This window comes from Doryrhamphus excisus, chromosome 23 (genome assembly GCF_030265055.1).
Source record: "Doryrhamphus excisus isolate RoL2022-K1 chromosome 23, RoL_Dexc_1.0, whole genome shotgun sequence".
Taxonomy (NCBI): Eukaryota; Metazoa; Chordata; class Actinopteri; order Syngnathiformes; family Syngnathidae; genus Doryrhamphus; species Doryrhamphus excisus.
Genome location: NC_080488.1, coordinates 3,859,011 through 3,880,557, shown reverse-complemented (window position 1 = coordinate 3,880,557; position 21,547 = coordinate 3,859,011). Strand labels below are relative to the sequence as shown.

Below are 21,547 nucleotides of genomic sequence, written 5' to 3'. Positions count from 1 at the left end.
AATTGTCCATAGGTATGAATGTGAGTGTGAATGGTTGTTTGTCTATATGTGCCCTCTCACCCGAAGACGGCTGGGATAGGCTCCAGCACCCCCGACGATCGTGAGGATAAGTGGTAGAAAATGAATGAATGAATGAGTTCTCCTCCTATTTTGTGTGGAAGTGGTTACTTTTTGGTTTCTTATTTTGTCTTTCCCCACCCTCGGCCATCTCTGTGTGGAGTTTGCATGTCCGGGTACTCCGGTTTCCTCCCACATTCCAAAAACATGCTAGGTTAATTAGCGACTCCAAATTGTCCATAGGTATGAATGTGAGTGTGAATGGTTGTTTGTCTATATGTGCTCTGTGATTGGCTGGCCACCAGTCCAGGGTGTACCCCGCCTCTCGCCCGAAGACAGCTGGGATAGGCTCCAGCACACCCCCGCGACCCTCGTGAGGATAAGCGGTAGAAAATGAATGAATGAATGAGTTCTCCTCCTATTTTGTGTGGAAGTGGTAACTTTTTGGCTACTTATTTTGTCTTTCCCCACCCTCGGCCATCTCTGTGTGGAGTTTGCATGTTCTCCCCATGCATGCGTGGGTTTTTTTTTTCCGGGTACTCCGGTTTCCTCCCACATTCCAAAAACATGCTAGGTTAATTGGCGACTCCAAATTGTCCATAGGTATGAATGTGAGTGTGAATGGTTGTTTGTCTATATGTGCCCTGTGATTGGCTGGCCACCAGTCCAGGGTGTACCCCGCCTCTCGCCCGAAGACAGCTGGGATAGGCTCCAGCACCCCCATGACCCTCTTGAGGATAAACGGTAGAAAATGAATGAACTTATATTTGTTATTATGAATAATAACAGTAATAATAATTTGCTATTGATATAAACATGACTTTCCTAGATGAGAAGAATTTGCCCCCCCCCTCCCCACAAGGTATCACCACAGTACTGACAATGACCACCCTGAGCATCAGCGCCCGCCAGTCCCTGCCCAAAGTGGCCTACGCCACAGCCATGGACTGGTTCATCGCCGTGTGTTTTGCCTTTGTGGCGTCGGCCCTGGTGGAGTTTGCGGCCGTCAACTACTTTGCCACGCTGCAGGCCCACCACCTGAAGAAGAACAAAGCCCGCCAAGACAAGCTGGAGGTTCTCGCGACCGCTAGTGACGATGAAGACACAATTTCGGTGAGTACCAACAAAACGTTGTTTGATACCATGCTAACTTTGCATCATTTTTTTGAGCAAATGACTGAAGTTCTGAACAAGAATAAATATGATAAATACCGTCTTTTTGCGCAACATACGCACCTCTGATTTTCTTCCGCATTAACATAACTCTAACACATTCTATGCTGCTGAGAATGCTAATGAGGAACAGGAATCTACAGCGAAAAACAGGCCATGCTTCGGAAAAAAAAAGAGGTCTTTCTTTTAAAATGCATTTCCAACTTCCATGTCACTATCCGCCTCCTCAATTATTCCCATTCCGGGCACACTACACATTAAATAGTAATATGTTCCATTGTAGAGCGCTCATCTGTGGCTATAGGCTTTATGCTAATACAGTAAGCCACCATGGCGTCCTCTTGGGATGTGTCTCACGTGCGCGGCTCATGGTTAGATGCTTTAAAAATAGCCTCAGTGCGAGAAGAACATCATCACTCCTCACTGGATGATCTTCTAGCTTCCAATGGCCATCCATCAAATGACCTGCTGTTGAATGTGACACCATGACCCCCCCACTTCTCCTACCTCCTCTCAGCAGTCCACCTCCAGCCCTCAAGAAGGCCTCAAGAGGAGAAACCACTCCATGTGTCCCAGCGAACCAGCAGAGGCTCCGCCCCTGCCGATATTCCTCCAACAGGGCTCTGCTTTTCCGCAAATTCCGCAGCTGGCCGGGACCAGCCCCATCGACAAGTACGCCCGCATCCTCTTCCCCCTCACCTTTGCACTCTTCAACCTCGTGTACTGGTACATCTACTTGGCCAAGGACACCATGGAGAGAGCCAGGTATGCTACTGGAATGAGCTGATATGTTTACAGGGGCCCACTTACCAAAACATGGGCAATTCTTCTTCCATTTAAAGTACTTATTACCGTTTTAGTATTCGTTCACATGCATAAAATACTTAAGGGGGGTGACTATAGGGGTGTTACATTGTGTCTAGTGGGCTCTAATGAAGATAAATAGGTTTCCCCCTCAGATTACATCAAATATAATTTATATTATCAGTGTAAAGGTGACTATAGGGGTGTTATATTGTGTCTAGAGGGCTCTAATGATAAATAGGTTTTCTACACAATATATTTTCTACCAAATATATGTTGTATTATGAGTGTAAAGGTGACTATAGGGGTGTTATATTGTGTCTAGTGGGCTCTAATGATGATAAATAGGTTTCCCCCTCAGATTACATCAAATATATTTTGTATTATGAGTGTAAAGGTGACTATAGGGGTGTTATATTGTGTCTAGAGGGCTCTAATGATGATACTTAGGTTTCCCCCTCAGATTACATAAAATATATTTTGTATTATGAGTGTAAAGTGACTATAGGGGTGTTGTATTGTGTTTAGGGGGCTCAAATGGTGATAAATAGGTTTTCCCCTCAAATTACATCAAATATAATTTCTATTATCAGTGTAAAGGTGACTATAGGGGTGTTATATTGTGTCTAGAGGGCTCTGATGGTGATAAATAGGTTTTCCCTTCAGATTACATCAAATATAATTTGTATTATCAGTGTAAAGGTGACTATAGGGGTGTTATATTGTGTCTAGAAGGCTCTAATGATGATAAATAGGTTTTCTACACTATATTTTCTACCAAATATATTTTGTATTATGAGTGTAAAGGTGACTATAGGGGTGTTATATTGTGCCTAGAGGGCTCTAATGATGATAAATAGGTTTTCCCCTCAGATTACATCAAATATAATTTGTATTATCAGTGTAAATGTGACTATAGGGGTGTTATATTGTGTCTAGAGGGCTCTAATGATGATAAATAGGTTTTCTTCACAATATATTTTCTACCAAATATATTTTGTATTATGAGTGTAAAGGTGACTATAGGGGTGTTATATTGTGTCTAGAGGGCTCTAATGATGATAAATAGGTTTTCCCCCTCAGATTACATCAAATATAATTTGTATTATCAGTGTAAAGGTGACTATAGGGGTGTTATATTGTCTAGAGGGCTCTAATGATGATAAATAGGTTTTCTACACAATATATTTTCTACCAAATATATTTTGTATTATGAGTGTAAAGGTGACTATAGGGGTATTATATTGTGTCTAGAGGGCTCTAATGATGATAAATAGGTTTTCCCCTCAGATTACATCAAATATATTTAAAATTTTTAAAATGTGTAACCGATCGTGATCATTTGGACTCATCCCCCCTCCTTAAAACCCCTGGTTGAGACTGGGTCATATAAAAGCCAAAGAAAAAGACAGAATTCATCATTTTGATGGTTGGATTCTTGACTTGATGCAATACGCATCATTTCCCCCGCCATTTTGGTCAAATGCTGGAATAGGCAACCTCAGCTGTGTCAAGGGTGGTATGAACGCTGAGCGATCGTGTCATGTCATGTCATGTCATGTTGATTTTCCGGGGATTTGGGATCTAGGATTAAGAGATTTTCCATTGTTTAACATCACGGTCATAAAATTATTGTATTCAGCACATGTATTGTATCACGTATCAGACATGTCAGCTGGCCTTTGAGCCTGATGGGATCACGAGCAGCGACAGGTCACTAATATTCATGAGCAAAGTGGCGCGGCGTTGACGGATGAACGGCTTAACCTCGGCACGAGTCAGGTAGCACTTTCCTACGGAATCTCTAATAAGCCATCCCGCCCGACATTTGCCCTTCCCGGTTGGGATTTAACCTCCATCCTTGGCAGCCCTGTGTGAGATGAAGCAGCGGCTATGGGAGATAGTCATCTCTAATACACAGTAAGACGCAAATAAGCTCATGTTTGAGTCAAGCCTGCGGTTTAGATTTTCTCACAATACAGTGGAAGTGGCCTTTGTTCTCCGGACTTTAGAACTTCTAATTTTCCAAAACGTACAACTTTATTTGTTGTTTTGTTCATTTATGACTTTTTTTTTTTACCCTCTGGGTCATTTGCAGCCTGTTGGACATATTGTAGGAATAAAATTAAACAAAAAAAAACTGATAAAAATGGAACAAAAAGGCTAAATATGAAGAGAAGAAGCTAAAATATTGATACTCGTAGCTAATAAATACAAAAAAATTATTTAAAAAATATATTAATCTTGATCATTATATAATCATCAATTATATAATAATCATTAATTTGCCTATTATTATTACTATCATCATTATTCCTCTTCTGATTATAGGCTAGTCGAGTAGCCTATCGAGTAGGCTAGTATTAGCCTGCTTATTGGCTTGCTTATTAGCCTGCTTTTCAATGAAAATAAATCTATAAAAAATATAAAATTATTTAGGGGGACTTAAGAACATTTTAGGGGGGCTTCTGATTATTACCATAACTACTACTAGTAGTAGCCGGCTAGTATTAGCCTGCTTATAGGCTTTCTTATTAGCCTGCTTTTGCCCTATTATATGAAATTTGTCACAGATTTAAAAAAAAAAAAAAATCAGTAAAAAAAATATAAAATTGTTTAGGGGGGCCTAAGAACATTTTAGGGGGGCTTCTGATTATTACCACTACTACTACTAGTAGTAGTAGGCTAGTATTAGCCTGCTTATTGGCTTGCTTATTAGCCTGCTTTTGCCCTATTATATGAAATTTGTCAGAGATTTTTTTTGTAAAAAAAAAAATCTATAAAAAATATATAAAATTATTTAGGGGGCCCTAAGAACATTTTAGGGGGACTTCTAATTATTACCACTACTACTACTACTAGTAGTAGGCTAGTATTAGCCTGCTTATTGGCTTGCTTATTAGCCTGCTTTTGCCCTATTATATGAAATTTGTCAGATTTTTTTTGTAAAAAAAATCTATAAAAATTTTTAGGGGAGCTTCTGATTATTACTACTACGAGTAGTACTACTACTACAAGTAGTAGTAATCGTAGGCTAGTTTAGGGGCTGAAGCCCCCCTAAAATAGGCCTAATGATGCCACTGCATAGATTCCCAGCATGAAAGAATGCCATTGAATGCATCATACTTTTTTTTAAATTTTTTTTTTTATAAGGGTTACCTGAGGGCTTCCCAAACCACCAAACACTTCAATAACAACTCTCGTTGTCCACGGGGACTTGGCCACACGGGCAAATAAACCAGCGCTCACTTTGAACGACTCCTCATAATAAGTGGGCCACTTCTCTCTCTCTCTCTCTCTCTCCAACGCAACCAAGAAAGAGAAGAGAAGAGAAGAGAAGGCAGAGCGATGTGTTACGTAACGCCCGGAAGTGCAAATCTGCTCATCATGCTTCTCGTGTTCCTGTCAGGGAACTTTTGTATGTGTGTGTGTGTGTGTGGTTGTTTTGTGTGAGAGCGGAGAAGAGCTGAATCACATCTTTACATATTTTCACTGCATCACTTTTGCTGCAGGAGCAGCAATGTCACGTGTGTGTTATTTCCAGTGCACATAGACGTGGGGGGGCCTAAGCTTGTGTTGGTATGTATGCTGGTCTTGCAGGGATGTGGCTCCAACCTCTTAAAAAGCAGGACGACCAGGAAAAAAAAGGGCACGTGCCGGAAGAAGAGAGACCACCCTCCTCCATCGTCCGTCTCTCTCTCTCTCTGTGAAGCTCTCAGCATTTGTTCTGCTCTCATCTGACAGAGGAAATGAATCAGAAACTCATTTATTCTCCCGCCGCACATCTATTCATTTCACAGGCTGTGACCGCTGCCCACTTGTGTTCTGATCAGTACCGCTGAAGAGCCGCCCTTCACGGGCCTCTCCGTCACTTTTCACATATCTGAGCTCCTCAATCCAGACCACGACAGAGGCCGCTTCGACACCCCCCCCCCACACCTCCATCCACTCAAAACGTCCGACATGCTAGCAAAAGGCACATCAAAAAGGAAGCGCATGATATCATCTGTGATGGCTGCACCTGCTTTGTGATGCAAGAGTGAACCAACGCTCTACACGGCCCTCTACAGAGCGCAGCTCTCACTACAACAAGCACATCAAAGTCGACCGCAGAGGAGGCTGGCATGCTTCCTCGTGCCTCCGAAATGTACTCAGAAAATGAATACTGAGAGTGGAATACTTTGCGTCGGGATTCTTTGCTCCACTGCAGACCGCTTTGGAAAAAAACACACAGCATTAGGAAGACCGATCTTGTTTCATGGATGGTAGTGCAGCGTTAAAAAAACTAATGGATCCGGATGGAGTAGAGTGCTTTTGTGTTAGCAGGTCACTTCCTGCAGGTTTACTTAGGAGACAGTGGGACCATACCATTTATCAACCTTGGGCAGGGGGACCAAACTGGTTCAAGGAGACATTTCACTAACTAAAGAGTCATGTGACAAACCTGTTCCCTCGACTATTTTCTGTTGTGTATGGACACCGATGACATAGTTGTCATCCCCCACCAAGTCAGAGCTTTTCTTCCTGTCACTCGACACACACCGTGTGCAGCCACAACACACAGTGACCCACTGGTAAAAAAAAAATGTGTCAAATGTTTTTAGCAAGTTAGCCAAGAATATGTGATGCTAATTCGAAGCTAATGGTGATCAAGCTGTACGATCAAGCACTGGAGAGAAAGGTCAGCCTCCCAACCAAGGTCTAGCGAGGTCGAGGCGGACTGGAAAGTCAAATTGAGTTTGGTGATCAGGAAACTTACCGTGAACTGTTTGTTGGTTTGTTGGTCTGATCTGGTTTCATTAAATTACATTAAATATTTTCCATTATGAGTGTAAAAGTGACTATAGGGGTGTTATATTGTGTCTAGAGGGCTCTAATTATGATAAATAGGTATTTCCCTCAGATTACATCAAATATATTTTGTATTATGAGTGTAAAGGTGACTATAGGGGTGTTATATTGTGTCTAGAGGGCTCTAATGATGATAAATAGGTTTTCCCCTCAGATTACATGAAATTTGTTTTGTATTATGAGTGTAAAGGTGACTATAGGGGTGTTATATTGTGTCTAGAGGGCTCTAATGATGATACATAGGTTTTCTACAAAATATATTTTGTATTATGAGTGTAAAGGTGACTATAGGGGTGTTATATTGTATCTAGAGGGCTCTAATGATGATAAATTGGTTTTTCCCTCAGATTACATCAAATATATCTTATATTATGAGTGTAAAGGTGACTATAGGGGTGTTATATTGTGTCTAGAGGGCTCTAATGATATATAGGTTTTCTACACAATATATTTCCTACAAAATATATTTTGTATTATGAGTGTAAAAGTGACTATAGGGGTGTTATATTGTATCTAGAGGGCTCTAATGATGATAAATTGGTTTTTCCTTCAGATTACATCAAATATATCTTATATTATGAGTGTAAAGGTGACTATAGGGGTGTTATATTGTGTCTAGGGGGCTCTAATGATGATAAATAGGTTTTCCCGTCAGATTACATCAAATATATATTTGTATTATGAGTGTAAAGGTGACTATAGGGGTGTTATATTGTGTCTAGAGGGCTCTAATGATGATACATAGATTTTCTACACTATATTTTTTACAAAATATTTGTATTATGAGTGTAAAGGTGACTATAGGGGTGTTATATTGTGTCTAGAGGGCTCTAATGGTTATAAATAGGTTTTCTATGCTCTAAATGCAAAATAATTGTGAATATTAATATAACATATTTTACAGAAATTCACAATAAATGAGGGATTACCTGTATATCGAACACGGAGAACTGTCCACAGGGGATTGGTGGAATGTTTCTATCACTGTCCAAAATGGGTTTGGACGTCCATCATTAGCTAATGCAGCTTTATAGATGAGAAGAAGTTCCACAGCATGAAAAGCTTCCATGTGATTTGTTCGACCTTGTTGTGGGAAACCGGAGTAAAAGTGATGCCATCCACGAGTGGCTGTCATACATTTTCTTCCTCTGCAATGGAAGCTGTTCATGCACCATCAGCCGTCTCCACGCTTTGATCTCGGGCAGCCAGTGCGCATGCGCAGCTCATTGGCTCCTCTGCACCGTCTCCGGCAAGTTGGATGTGCGCGCTCCTCACTCGCATCCCGAAACCGCCTCAAAAACTGTTGAGATGGGGAGGATCAGGAAAAACCACTTTGGGATTTTGACTTTTTCCTTACTGGTGACTTTTGTCTGGGCTCAAAGGTAAAAAGCCTTGTCATATTTCACGTCGCGCTGTAATGATAACCTTCATTTTTTTTTTTGAAATGACACCATCTTATATTTCGTTCTCCTTTTTTTTACAGCGTGAAGGACCTGAAGGATCCCAGCAACATGCCTCTGGTCAAAGAGACCGTGGACAGGCTCATGAAGGGATACGACATTCGATTGAGGCCCGATTTTGGAGGTATAAGACACCCAAAAAATGGCTCGCAAAAATCTGCTTTAATTGATGTGCTTTTTTTTTTTACGTTTACACCACAATCGATCCTCACTGTCAAGACAGCAGTGATGAATAAGTCATGTGGGTGTCCAAAAAAAAAAAAGATGCGTCACGAAGATGTAATATTGATATGAAGTATTGTTCTCCTTTTAATGGCCGCCCGTGTCTTTGCAGGTGCACCAGTGGCCGTGGGCATGAATATAGACATAGCCAGCATAGACATGGTGTCTGAAGTCAACATGGTAGGTGCATGCCATCTCTTTATCTGTGTTGCCTATCTATGCGATATCGATAAATGTCTCGTCATAATGAAGGGAGCAAAGCAGCGTGATATTGCGCTTTTCTCGCAACCCGCATTTGCAGCTGTGCTCCGTCTGCATTTGAATTCAAAACACACACTCAGTGGCGCACTCGGACGCACTGGCACGGCTGTGCGCGCTCAGAGCTGTGAGCGTGCATGTGTGCGCGCGCTTGTGAGCGTGTGTGTGTGTGTATGAGTGCTCGAGTAGTGTAATTTCGGCAACACGCAGCACTTCCTCTCTTCTGCATGTATTATAGACGTACACTCTGCTTATTAGTAGTACTAGTAGAGCAGTGGTGTCCAATGTGTGGCACACGGGCCATTTTCGGCACTGCAGTTCATTTTTTTTCATATTGTAAAAATCAGATTACAATTGAATGCATCACATAATCAGTTCACAGTTCCACATGTCCAAAAGGAGTAGGAAGAAACAAAGCTTATTAAATCCTACCCCTCCATCTGGTACTTTTACAATCAGTAACTGTGACATTTGTTCACTTCCTGCTTTCCTTATTTTATTTTATTTTATTTTATTTTATTTTATTTTATTTTATTTTATTTTATTTTATTTTATTTTATTTTATTTTATTTTATTTTATTTTATTTTATTTTAATGTATTTTGCCGAAGTACAAGGTGATATAACCCATGTGTGTGTGTGTATGAGTGCTCGAGTAGTGTAATTTCGGCAACACACAGCACTTCCTCTCTTCTGCATGTATTATAGACGTACACTCTACCTTATTAGTAGTACTAGTAGAGCAGTGGTGTCCAATGTGTGGCACACAGGCCATTTTCGGCACTGCAGTTCATTTTTTTCATATTGTAAAAATAATCCAATACAATCAATCATTAATGATGAGTCGCTTATGATATTTTGTTTTAGCATTTTTACATATCATCCTTCACAATTATTCGATTTGTTCATGAAACACCAAAAAACGAATCAGAATCACACAGTGAAAGTGTAATGGTAATGGTTTTATCAGATTACAATTGAATGCATCACATAATCAGTTCACAGTTCCACATGTCCAAAAGGAGTAGGAAGAAGCAAAGCTTATTAAATCCTACCCCTCCATCTGGTACTTTTACAATCAGTAACTGTGACATTTGTTCACTTCCTGCATTCCTATTTTATTTTATTTTTATTTTATTTTATTTTATTTTATTTTATTTTATTTTAGTTTAATTTAGTCACGGGTACCATAGTAAGTGTCAATATAGTGAAATATATAGCACATCATGACTTGTTCAATGAAAACAGATAAAGTAGAGATCATCTGTTCCAGTGTCAAACTGTGACCATCCTCACCTCATAAAGCACATGGGTTTTAAGGCCATGCCCAAAATGAATTGTGTTGACGTTAAGCCCCTTATCGCTCTGGGGTGGGAACAAGGAAGTAGGACGTGCATTTTCTGGGGATGGGAGCCAGGTTTACCGTTTTAAACATCCATGTTTTCCCCGGATACACACACTGGCGACTGTCTATATGTGCCCTGTGATTGGCTGGCGACCACTCCCATCAAGAGGGAGTACATACATGAACATTTTCGGTTGCTTTATTCCCAAAGACACACTGTCGCAGCGAGACCGACCACCACCACGAGTTATTTTCCAAATGTTGGCATTTGGAACATTCCATGGCTCCTTTGGGTTCTTGGGGTGAGAAACACTAAAACATGAAGATGGCGGTGCTTGATCTCGCTGCCACATCGTGTCTTTGGGAATGTATCCGTATCATTTGTTGTTTTTAATTGTTTTCTGTATATTGGAACAAATGTTTCCAGAATGCATGAATTGGATTTAAGGTCTGTTTTGGTTAAAGTCGCCCCTTCTGGAACCAATAAATGACACTAACCAAGGTTCCTCTGTATAGTCTTGCTGTTCTTTGTGCTTTTTGGTTCCTGTTTTGGAATATTCATTCATTCATTCATTTTCTACCGCTTATCCTCACGAGGGTAGCGGGGGGTGCTGGAGCCTATCCCAGCTGTCTTCGGGCAAGAGGCGGGCGGGGTACACCCTGGACTGGTGGCCAGCCAATCACAGGGCACATATAGACAAACAACCATTCACACTCACATTCATACCTATGGACAATTTGGAGTCGCTAATTAACCTAGCATGTTTTTGGAATGTGGGAGGAAAGCGGAGTACCTGGAAAAAACCCACGTATGCACGGGGAGAACATGCAAACTCCACACAGAGATGGCCGAGGGTGGGGAAAGACAAAATAAGAAGCCAAAAAGTTACCACTTCCACACAAAATAGGAGGAGAATTCATTCATTCATTCATTTTCTACCGCTTATCCTCTCGAGGGTCGCGGGGATGCTGGAGCCTATCCCAGCTGTCTTCAGGCGAGAGGCGGGGTACACCCTGGACTGGTGGCCAGCCAATCACAGGGCACATATAGACAAACAACCATTCACACTCACATTCATACCTATGGACAATTTGGAGTCGCCAATTAACCTAGCATGTTTTTGGAATGTGGGAGGAAACCGGAGTACCCGGAGACAATGCAAACTCCACACAGAGATGGCCGAGGGTGGGGAAAGACAAAATAAGAAGCCAAAAACTTACCACTTCCACACAAAATAGGAGGAGAAGTCATTCATTCATTTTCTACCGCTTATCCTCACAAGGGTTGTGCTGGAGCCTATCCCAGCTGTCTTCGGGCGAGAGGCGGGGTACACCCTGGACTGGTGGCCAGCCAATCACAGGGCACATATAGACAAACAACCATTCACACTCACATTCATACCTATGGACATTTTGGAGTCGCCAATTAACCTAGCATGTCAAAAACAGGCATATTCGGATAATTGCCCATATGGTCCAACCTATCCGAATGAGAACAGGAAGTATATAAAACGGATGCGACGTAATTCAGCTTCCGTGATCTTTTAGGGCCACTGAGGATGTTTTGTGTATCTGCTTGTCCTCCTTTGGGAGTCGCCTTTCCCAGCTGACTTTTAGGTCAGCTGTCAATCACAGACAAAACAAGCGTCCCTCCCCATTTTCACACCGATGGACAATCTATGGAGAATCGTGACGTTAATCATCTCATGACGGGATATGTTCCGTGAACGCGGCCTCCATGCATCGTCTCTAAGGTGGCTGTTATAAAAGCCCCCTTCCTCTCTAAATATATCCCAGCTTGTGTTTGCAGAAGGAGTCTCTCCCATGGCCCAACAGTTATATAACGCTATGAAAATAGTACGTTTGCTCCTTTGCGAAGGTTTTTTTTTTTTTTTTTTTTTTTGGAAGTGGTCGGGTTTTCAATTATTCATGGAGCCATTTTGAAGCCCTTCTTTTCCCCAAAAAAAAAAAAAAGTGTGTTTGCTGGGTTTTGGTTGGTTATTCAGCTGCACGGACATGGATGTTGACGTCAGCTGACTTGTCCGAGATGAGGGTATTTTACTTTGGCGGTGGTGGTGGAGGATGCGGCAGCCATGCCCGGAAGTGCCTCAGGGAGTCCGGGGGAGATTTGAAATAGAAACCCTCTCACTGTTTTTTTTTTTTTTTTTTTTTTTTCCACTTCCTATTCTCCATCCCGCCCATCGCTTTGACTGGACTAGGCGCAGCGGCCATTTAATTCACCTCTGCCTTCTTCCCCCGAAAGGCTCTCCTCTTTTCTTAAGAACTTTGCAAGCGTTCATGTGGAAGAAAAATGTGGAAGTGGGGCCAAACATAAAACTGTGCTCAAACGCTGAATGGCGTTGACGTCATGCGGCGCCCCTGTGGCCGTGACGGAGAATTCATCACTAGCCCGCATCACCGCCATCATTTTCATCCATTTTTTTTTTTTTTTAGGATTTCCACTCAAACTTGGTGGAATGGCATGCAACTTACATAACAGGTCACCATGTCCTCCTCCTCCTTCTTCTTCTTCTTCTTCTTCTTCTCCTCCTCCTCATTTCTTCACATCCATCTCCATCTTTGTGCCACAGCAGCTGATGGGATTGATCTCTCCAAAAATCAATAATATCACCGGTGCAAGCGTGATCAAGCGGGATTGGAACTGGTGACCTGCAGCTCTTTTGCGAGGTTGCTTTCATCTTCCTCATCAGGCCAGGCTGCTGCTGCTGCTTTTTTTTTTTTTTTTTTAAAGATTCAAGTGCTGTGAGGGAAAACAACACAGGGAGGATGAAGCGGGTGGAGGAGAGGTGAAGGTTATTCTTCTCGCTGTGCGCTTTAATGCGATGGCCAGCTTGTGAACCCTTCATGTGATGTGTGTGGGGGGGCTATTGCTCTTATTATTCATTCTACGTACAGTCCCCCCCCCCCCCCCCCCCCCCCCCCCCCCCCCCACTATTTTTAACTTTGCCCAGTCATGAGAAAAATAACTGACATTTGTGGCGCTCCCTTGTGGGGTCGTGGTTAAGATGCTCTGAAAGACATGCTAGCGTTCACGTAATACGGGACTTTTACAATCATGAGCTCAAGGGTGTCAAAAGTACGGCCCGTGGTGTATTATAAAAACATAATTTATCTATGAAAAAATTTTAATCCAGTAATATTCTAACATGTTCAACATTAAGGGAAAATAGGCTCTCCCATTCCGTGTGGAAGTGGTTAAGATGTTCTGAAAGACATGCTAGCGTTCACATAATACGGGACTTTTACGATCATGAGACCACGGGTGTCATAGCATATTATAAAAACATAATTTATCTACAACATTTTTTAAAAAAAATCTGTAGTAATCTTCCAAAAATAAAGTATATATTTTTTAAAAATTGGTTGGGGAAAAAGTCATAATAATAAAGAATAATAAAGAGCATTGAAATAGGAAACTGCAGAAATAGAAAAGAAACAAATGTAATATTATGAAAATAAAATCAAAATATGAAGAGAAAAAAGTAATATTCTAACATGTTAAACATTAGGGGAAAATAGGCTCTCCCATTCCGTGTGGAAGTGGTCAAGATGCTCTGAAAGACATGCTAGCGTTCACGTAATACGGTACTTTTACAATCATGAGACCACGGGTGTCAAAAGTGCGGCCCATGACATATTATAAAAACATAATTTATCTACGAAAAAATTTAAAAAATCAGTAGTAATCTTCCAAAAATAAAGTAAAATTTTTTGAAAAATTGGTTGGGGAAAAAGTAATAATAAAGAGCATTGAAATAGAAAACTGCAGAAATAGAAATAAATGTAATATTATGAAAATAAAGTCAAAATACGAAGAGAAAAAGTAATATTCTAACATTAGGGGAAAATAGGCTCTCCCATTCCGTGTGGAAGTGGTTTAAATTAGAAGAAGTTAACTGGAGGCTAACTTGTGTCCCTGCAGCAAAAGATGCAACGTGGTGTAAACAAAGAATAATTGGGGTGCTTTTTAGATGTTTTTATATACTTTTTTGCACATTAAAAAACAATTAAGTCATGTCTACAGGGTTCTAATAATGTTAAAAAAAAAATTCTATGAACGTTGAATCCTATATCGCTGAAATTCATTTAACGCTAATAGCGGATATAACATAGTTTAACCTCAACTACAATAATGTGCATCATCACCTCAGAATAACTGGATCAAGCAAAATGGAGGACTTGCATGCAAAAGAAGCTGACTTGAGATCAGCTCACCGTCATGGCAGTGAGCAGATCTGGGTTGTGAACAGCTGCCTGCTTCTCTAATTAAACATCCAAATGCCTCTGGTGCAGAATGAAGTCAGCATTTTGGTCCAGGGTGACGGAAGTCGCTGTGGTACAAACTGGAGGAGGTTTATGGGAGATGTAGTCCGGCTTATTTTGCTTTGGAGTTGATATAAGTCTTTTCCCCTTTTGCCCAAAGGAAAAAAATGGCTGCTAAACAGCTAACTAACAAACAACATTTTGATTCTCAATGTTTTTGTTTAAAAGAAATACATATTTCTCTCTCTCTATATATATATATTGACCATCTAAAATGGTACAGCCCCATTATCTTACATCATCCTTCATGAACCAGGAAGTAGCCAGCTCGCTAACAAACATACAAACTAACACAAACAGGACAAACGTGTGGTTTAAAGATGAACATTTGTTAATTAAGATAATAATAGAAAAGTAAACTTACTTAAATAAATGTATCACCATGAACCAGGAAGTAGAATACTAACTAACAAAGTATTATTATTGTAAGACCTTAGACTCAAAATGGCACCTTCCTGGCCTTCTGTCATATCGTCCTCCATGAACCAGGAAGTAGCCTGCTAGCTAGCAACAGACAGACAAAGCAATACAAATAGTGGGAGGCTACTTTTAATTCTCCATAAACCTGGACGTAGCCTGCTCACAACATTCATAAAAAATTTATTTACAATAAAAATGGTATTGCCATTGGTAATGAACCAGGAAGTAGAATGCTAACTAACAAAGTATTATTATTGTAAGACCTTAGACTCAAAATGGCACCTTCCTGGCCTTCTGTCTCATCATCCTCCATGAACCAGGAAGTAGCATGTTAGCTAGCAACAGACAGACAAAGCAATACAAATAGGGGGAAGTTACTTTTAATTCTCCATGAACTAAGACATAGCCTGCTAACAACATTCATAAAAAAATATATTTACAATAAAAAATGGTATGGCCATTGGTAATGAACCAGGAAGTAGAATGCTAACTAACAAAGTATTATTATTGTAAGACCTTAGACTCAAAATGGCACCTTCCTGTCCTTCTTTGATATCATTGTCCATGAACCAGGAAGTAGCCAGCTAGCTAACAAACATACAAACTAACACAAACAGGACAAACGCTTTCATGTGTAGATGAAAAACTGTTAGCTAACAGTGTTAACATTTGTTAATTAAGATGATAACAGAAAAGTAAACTTACATAGATAAATTTATCGGACATTTGCCACTTGGGCCTCCCACCACCTGAGATGTATAATGGCACAGTCCAATGTAATTCACCATGAACCAGGAAGTAGAATGCTAACAACATTCATAAAAAATATTATTTACAATAAAAACTGGTATGGCCATTGGTAATGAACCATGAACCAGGAAGTAGCCAGGTAGCTAACAAACATACAAACTAACACAAACAGGAGAAAGCTATCATTTGTAGATGAAAAATTGTTAGCTAACAGTGAGTGAGTGAGGAAGTAGCATGCTAACTAGCATGAGTATAGAAGAACAACTTATTTTTCATGTATGAATTTGTTTTTCTCCCTGTTTGTCCTGTTGTGGAATTCAAAATGTATAACAACATAGAATGTTAACAACATTCATAAAAAATATTATTTACAATAAAAACTGGTATGGCCATTGGTAATGAACCATGAACCAGGAAGTAGCCTGCTAGCTAGCAACAGACAGACAAAGCAATACAAATAGGGGGAAGCTACTTTTAATTCTCCATGAGATAAGATGTAGCCTGCTAACAACATTCATAAAAAATATTTACAATAAAAAATGGTATGGTAAATGGTTCACCAGGAAGTAGCCAGCTAGCTAACAAACATACAAACTAACACAAAGGAGAAAGCTATCATTTGTAGATGAAAAATTGTTAGCTAACAGTGAGTGAGTGAGGAAGTAGCATGCTAACTAGCATGAGTATAGAAGAACAACTTATGAATTTGTTTTTCTCCGTGTTTGTCCTGTTGTGGAATTCAAAATTTGTCAAGTATTTGGGTTAAAGTTAACCAGATTATATTTTTCATCTTTTTGGTCCAACCAAAACTTTGTCGTAGGCCTGCATTGTACCGAGTGTCACTCAGTTGTAGTATTTTTTTTTTTTTTTTTGCGCCGCTTCGCACAACGAAGGCCCGCCGAGGCTCAAAGGTCAGCCGTGTTGTGGTCCAGTAAGAACGTGCTGGTCGGTCAGCAGCCTTGCCTGACATTACAAATGTGCTACTTGAGAGGGAAGGAGTCCTCAGAGTCCAAGGTGTGACCACACATCCATGTTGGGTAACTATGATATCATGGCCGAGACACCCCCTTTCTCCATGTTCCTTCCCCCTTCTCGGCGTGTCTGTCCTGCTCCATCACTCCTCGGTAAAGCAGCTGAAATCACATTTGCACATTTGTTTTTTCCGCTGGAACCACACGTGCAGGACGCAATTGTGCATGGAGAAATGCTGCGCTCACAACCGAACAAGCGTGTTGTCTCCACATGACCGCTGCAATACTGTTTCCTCCCCTTCATCCTGCTTGTTAATTACATGTAAAATACCTGCCTGCAAAATAATACTCCTCTCTGAATGTTAATTAGCTGCCTGCGAATTAAAAGATTTAAACAAAACCAGCTGTGGTGGCTTCCACGATGGAAGGAATTAGTGGGGCGGGAGCGTTTCCCTTTTAGAACCGTCATTAGCGATGTCGACGTAGCCGTGAGATGACCGGTCCGGTCTGCGCGTTAGGAGAATACAACCTCTCTCGTGTACGTAACGCGCGTGCGTTTGAATTAGCGACCATTTTGATCGTGTTTGTCCAAACTGATCCTGTTCCATTTTATTTTCCAGCATGTGGAAAATAAGCTTGTGTTATTTTTACTCAGTGTTGCCATGACAACGCAACCTCTTCATTTTTTTTTTCCTTCCCCGCTGAATCTGAGGAAGTCAAGGCAAGAAAACAAGGTCTTTTTTTTCTATAATAGGCTTTTTTTTTCTTTCCTTGAGACTTCTAACATTTATATTACAAATGCCCTCTTTTGTTGTTTGTATTGTTATTAGATTACATGCACATGCGACTGACCTGCATGTACAATCCACGCAAATGACGTTAAATCCGTGATGTAAGCGAACGTAGCATAGCAGTGGTACTTACCAAGTATTCTGATGTAGTACTTGATGTAAAAAGTGAAGTGTAATACAGTATCTGTGACTTGCTGTGGATTAAATTAAGAAGCGAAGTCTGGGAAGTGTCAGCTAGCTAGAGTCGAGCCTAGCAGCAAATTAGCAGTGTAGAGAGTGTCCGACAGCAGCTCCTGTGGGAACGTTTACTGTTCTGTGCTTATTAATAAATCCATTGAAACGCATCGCTAGTCACTCCTTACCAAGTATTCCACACTGGTCTTTAGTAACGTTGAGTCATGAGTCACCAGGAAGTACATTGTCATGTTAGCTTGTTAGCTAGCTATTATCTTATTTATGTCTAAGATGCCTTATTCCTACTATAAAATCTACTAAAAATTGTGTAATACATGTAGAGAGTTGACTATAGGGGTGTTAGTTTATGTCTACAGGGCTCTAATAGTGATAAAACCTATATTTAGAAGGTGATAAATAGGTTTTCTATGCTATGAGAATATACAATTTATTAATATTGAATACTACTACCTTCTTGAGGTATTATTATTCTTCTGAATGCCTGGAAACAGGAGTTTTATGTCTAAGATGCCTTATTTCTACTATAAAATCTACTATATTGTGTAATACATGTAGAGAGTTGACTATAGGGGTGTTATTTTATGTGTACAGGGCTCTAATAGTGATAAAACATATATTCAGAAGGTGATAAATAGTTTTTCTATGCTATGAGAATATACTATTTATGAATATTGAATACTACTACCTTCTTGAGGCATTATTATTCTTCTGAATGCCTGGAAACAGGAGTTCAGAACATTCAGAGAGGGTCAAATGCACATCCCTAATGAAACGTCTTTATGTCTAAGATGCCTTATTTCTACTATAAAATCGACTAAAAATTGTGTAATACATGTAGAGAGTTGACTATAGGGGTGTTATTTTATGTCTACAGGGCTCTAATAGTGATAAAACCTATATTTAGAAGGTGATAAATAGGTTTTCGATGCTATGAGAATATACAATTTATTAATATTGAATAGTACTACCTTCTTGAGGTATTATTATTCTGTTGAATCCCTGGAAACAGGAGTTCAGAACATTCAGAGAGGGTCTAATGCGCATCCCTAATGAAACGTCCAGATTGAAGTTGCATACTTGAGTAAAACAATGCCGTTTATTAACCTTATGAACGCTTACTTTTGATATTTTTTTGATTCATTGTTATTTAATCCATATTTCATTTATTTTTATTGGCTCAAATTCACAGTTAGTGTTTTTTTTTGTGTGTGTGTCGGCTACTTTGACTGCTCTGTTGACCCCAACGAGCAGCTTTAAGATACGACTGGCAGCTGCAGGACAAAGTCATTAGTTATGCTAAGTGGACGCACAGATTAATATGGTCAGAAGCATAATTATAGCACAAGAACAACACTTAATCCCGGGGCTTTTTTCTTTATGCACACTGGGTTTTTACAGCTTTATGTTTAATCCGCGGAGACCGTCTCGTTTGTAGATACAAATATATAACAATGAAAGATTAGGAATACACAAAGTATACATACAGCGCGGTATATTATATTTCTTAACAGTTCCAAAGAAGGCAAATGTATTCACTCTTGATGAGTGAATAGCTGTTAGCTAATAGCTGGTCTACGGACCAAAAAAAAAAAAAATGGCCGAATCAGACCGCTCCATTAAAGGCCTTTAATGTGTTGATGACTTCCTTAATGATTCTGTCGGGCATTTTTTCCTCGGAAGCTAAGTGGCTGGAAAACAGTTCATTGGCTGCAAACAGCAAAGAATCATACCAGTGTCATTGGCTTCACACTCACATTCATACCTATGGACAATTTGGAGTCGCTAATTAACCTAGCATGTTTTTGGAATGTGGGAGGAAACCGGAGTACCCGGAGAAAACCCACGCATGCACGGGAAGAACATGCAAACTCCACACAGAGATGGCCGATGGTGAGGAAAGACAAAATAAGAAGCCAAAAAGTTACCACTTCCACACAAAATAGGAGGAGAACTCATTAATTTTCTCCTGCTTATGCTCACCAGGGTCGCGGGGGGGGTGCTGGAGCCTATCCCAGCTGTCTTCGGACTAGAGGCACTAGAGTACACCCTGGACTGGTGGCCAGCCAATCACAGGGCACATATAGACAAACAACCATTCACACTCACATTCATACCTATGGACAATTTGGAGTCGCTAATTAACCTAGCATGTTTTTGGAATGTGGGAGGAAACCGGAGTACTCGGAGAAAACCCACGCATGCACGGGGAGAACATGCAAACTCCACACAGAGATGGCCGAGGGTGTGGAAAGACAAAATAAGAAGCCAAAAAGTTACCACTTCCACACAAAATAGGAGGAGAACTCATTCATTCATTCATTTTCTACCGCTTATCCTCACAACGGTCGCGGGGGGTGCTGCAGCCTATCCCAGCTGTCTTTGGGCGAGAGGCGGGGTACACCCTGGACTGGTGGCCAGCCAATCACAGGGCACATATAGACAAACAACCATTCACACTCACATTCATACCTATGGACAATTTGGAGTCGCTAATTAACCTAGCATGTTTTTGGAATGTGGGAGGAAACCGGAGTACTCGGAGAAAACCCACGCATGCACGGGGAGAACATGCAAACTCCACACAGAGATGGCCGAGGGTGGAATTGAACCCTGGTCTGCGCGCTAACCACTCAACCACCGTGCAGCCCGCTTGTAAACGATAATTCATATTATACAGGAGAAATGTAGAGATTGTTAGTGCATTAAAAGTGAAGCCGTCAAATCTGTGCACCATAAGTGCGCGTTCATTGCCCCCCCCCCACCCCCACCACACCCCCTTCTCCGTATGGGCTGTGATGGCTGATGTAGTCGTAATGGAGGTCTTGTAACAACAGTCGCCTGTCAGATTTCTCAGGGAAACACAAACGTACTCGTTGTCACTCTGTCAGATTCCTAATGGGAGGATTGTTAGCCCAAGAAACACAACTGTCGCTGTGCAACCAACCTTGATGCATTCCAAGCCGGCTGCGCCCTCGTTGGATCTTCATTGCATTTTTTTTTTTACATTTGGGGTGTTGTCGTGATCCTTTTTCTTTTTTTTTTCTTTTTTTTTTTTATTCAATGCTCTTCACAAGATGTCTTCCTCACTGGTGCTCACTGAGCCGTCTGCGTCACGTTAATGGAGTTTGTGACAAGGAGAGTGAAGGTCGCTTTTGCAAGCCTACACTCCGACACAGGATCTCGGTCGTCTGTAGCGTTTTTTGGGGGGGATGCATGGCCATGCTCACCTGCCTGTTTGTTTTCCTCCTCTTTCTCTGAACACACCATGCTAAAAAAAAAAAGAAACAATACGGTGATGCATTGCAGACGTGTACATTGCTATGATTTTATGACATGTGCATTATACATATAATGGTTTAATCCATGCTGCAGTAAAAAAAAAGATCACAGTAGATGGTATGTGTGTAAAAGTACCATCTGTAAGCTAGTAATTGCATGAGCACAACATGCAGTTGTTATCTACATCACAGGTACACAACAACACACCTGGTTGGTCACCAATAACAACAATTGCAATTTTACTGTACTTCTGACCATTCAAACTTACAGTAAACTTACAGTCAACGCCACTTGTGAGGTCTGGTGATTGGTTGACTGAGATTTGATGTTGGATGTTGGAGTTAGCCGGCTGATAACAAACATGACATGACATTGTATGACCTTGACACTACACTGAGTCAGCAATGGCATGTCTGACATTCATTCATTCATTTTCTACCGCTTATCCTCACAAGGGTCGTGGGAGATGCTGGAGCCTATCCCAGCTGTCTTCGAGCGAGAGGCGGGCGGGGTACACCCTGGACTGGCACATATAGACAAACAACCATTCACACTCACATTCATACCTATGGACAATTTGGAGTCGCTAATTAACCTAGCATGTTTTTGGAATGTGGGAGGAAACCGG

The 21,547-nt window shown here is 40.8% G+C and overlaps 1 protein-coding gene across 6 annotated transcripts in view; it reads left to right on the top strand.

Annotated features, from left to right (window-relative positions):
• gabrb2a (gamma-aminobutyric acid type A receptor subunit beta2a) overlaps nucleotides 1-21,547 on the top strand; it is a 50,409-nt gene that overhangs the window by 4,415 nt on the left and 24,447 nt on the right. For 3 of the 6 annotated variants that reach the window (XM_058063869.1, XM_058063867.1, XM_058063870.1), the window contains 4 exons: nucleotides 920-1,170; nucleotides 1,748-1,995; nucleotides 8,369-8,469; nucleotides 8,680-8,747. In XM_058063869.1, coding sequence (XP_057919852.1) covers nucleotides 920-1,170; nucleotides 1,748-1,995; nucleotides 8,369-8,469; nucleotides 8,680-8,747 — 668 coding nt within the window. Of the gene's footprint in view, nucleotides 1-919; nucleotides 1,171-1,747; nucleotides 1,996-8,072; nucleotides 8,268-8,368; nucleotides 8,470-8,679; nucleotides 8,748-21,547 lie in introns of those variants that run through there. The other 3 variants (XM_058063868.1, XM_058063872.1, XM_058063871.1) reach the window with 3 other exon arrangements.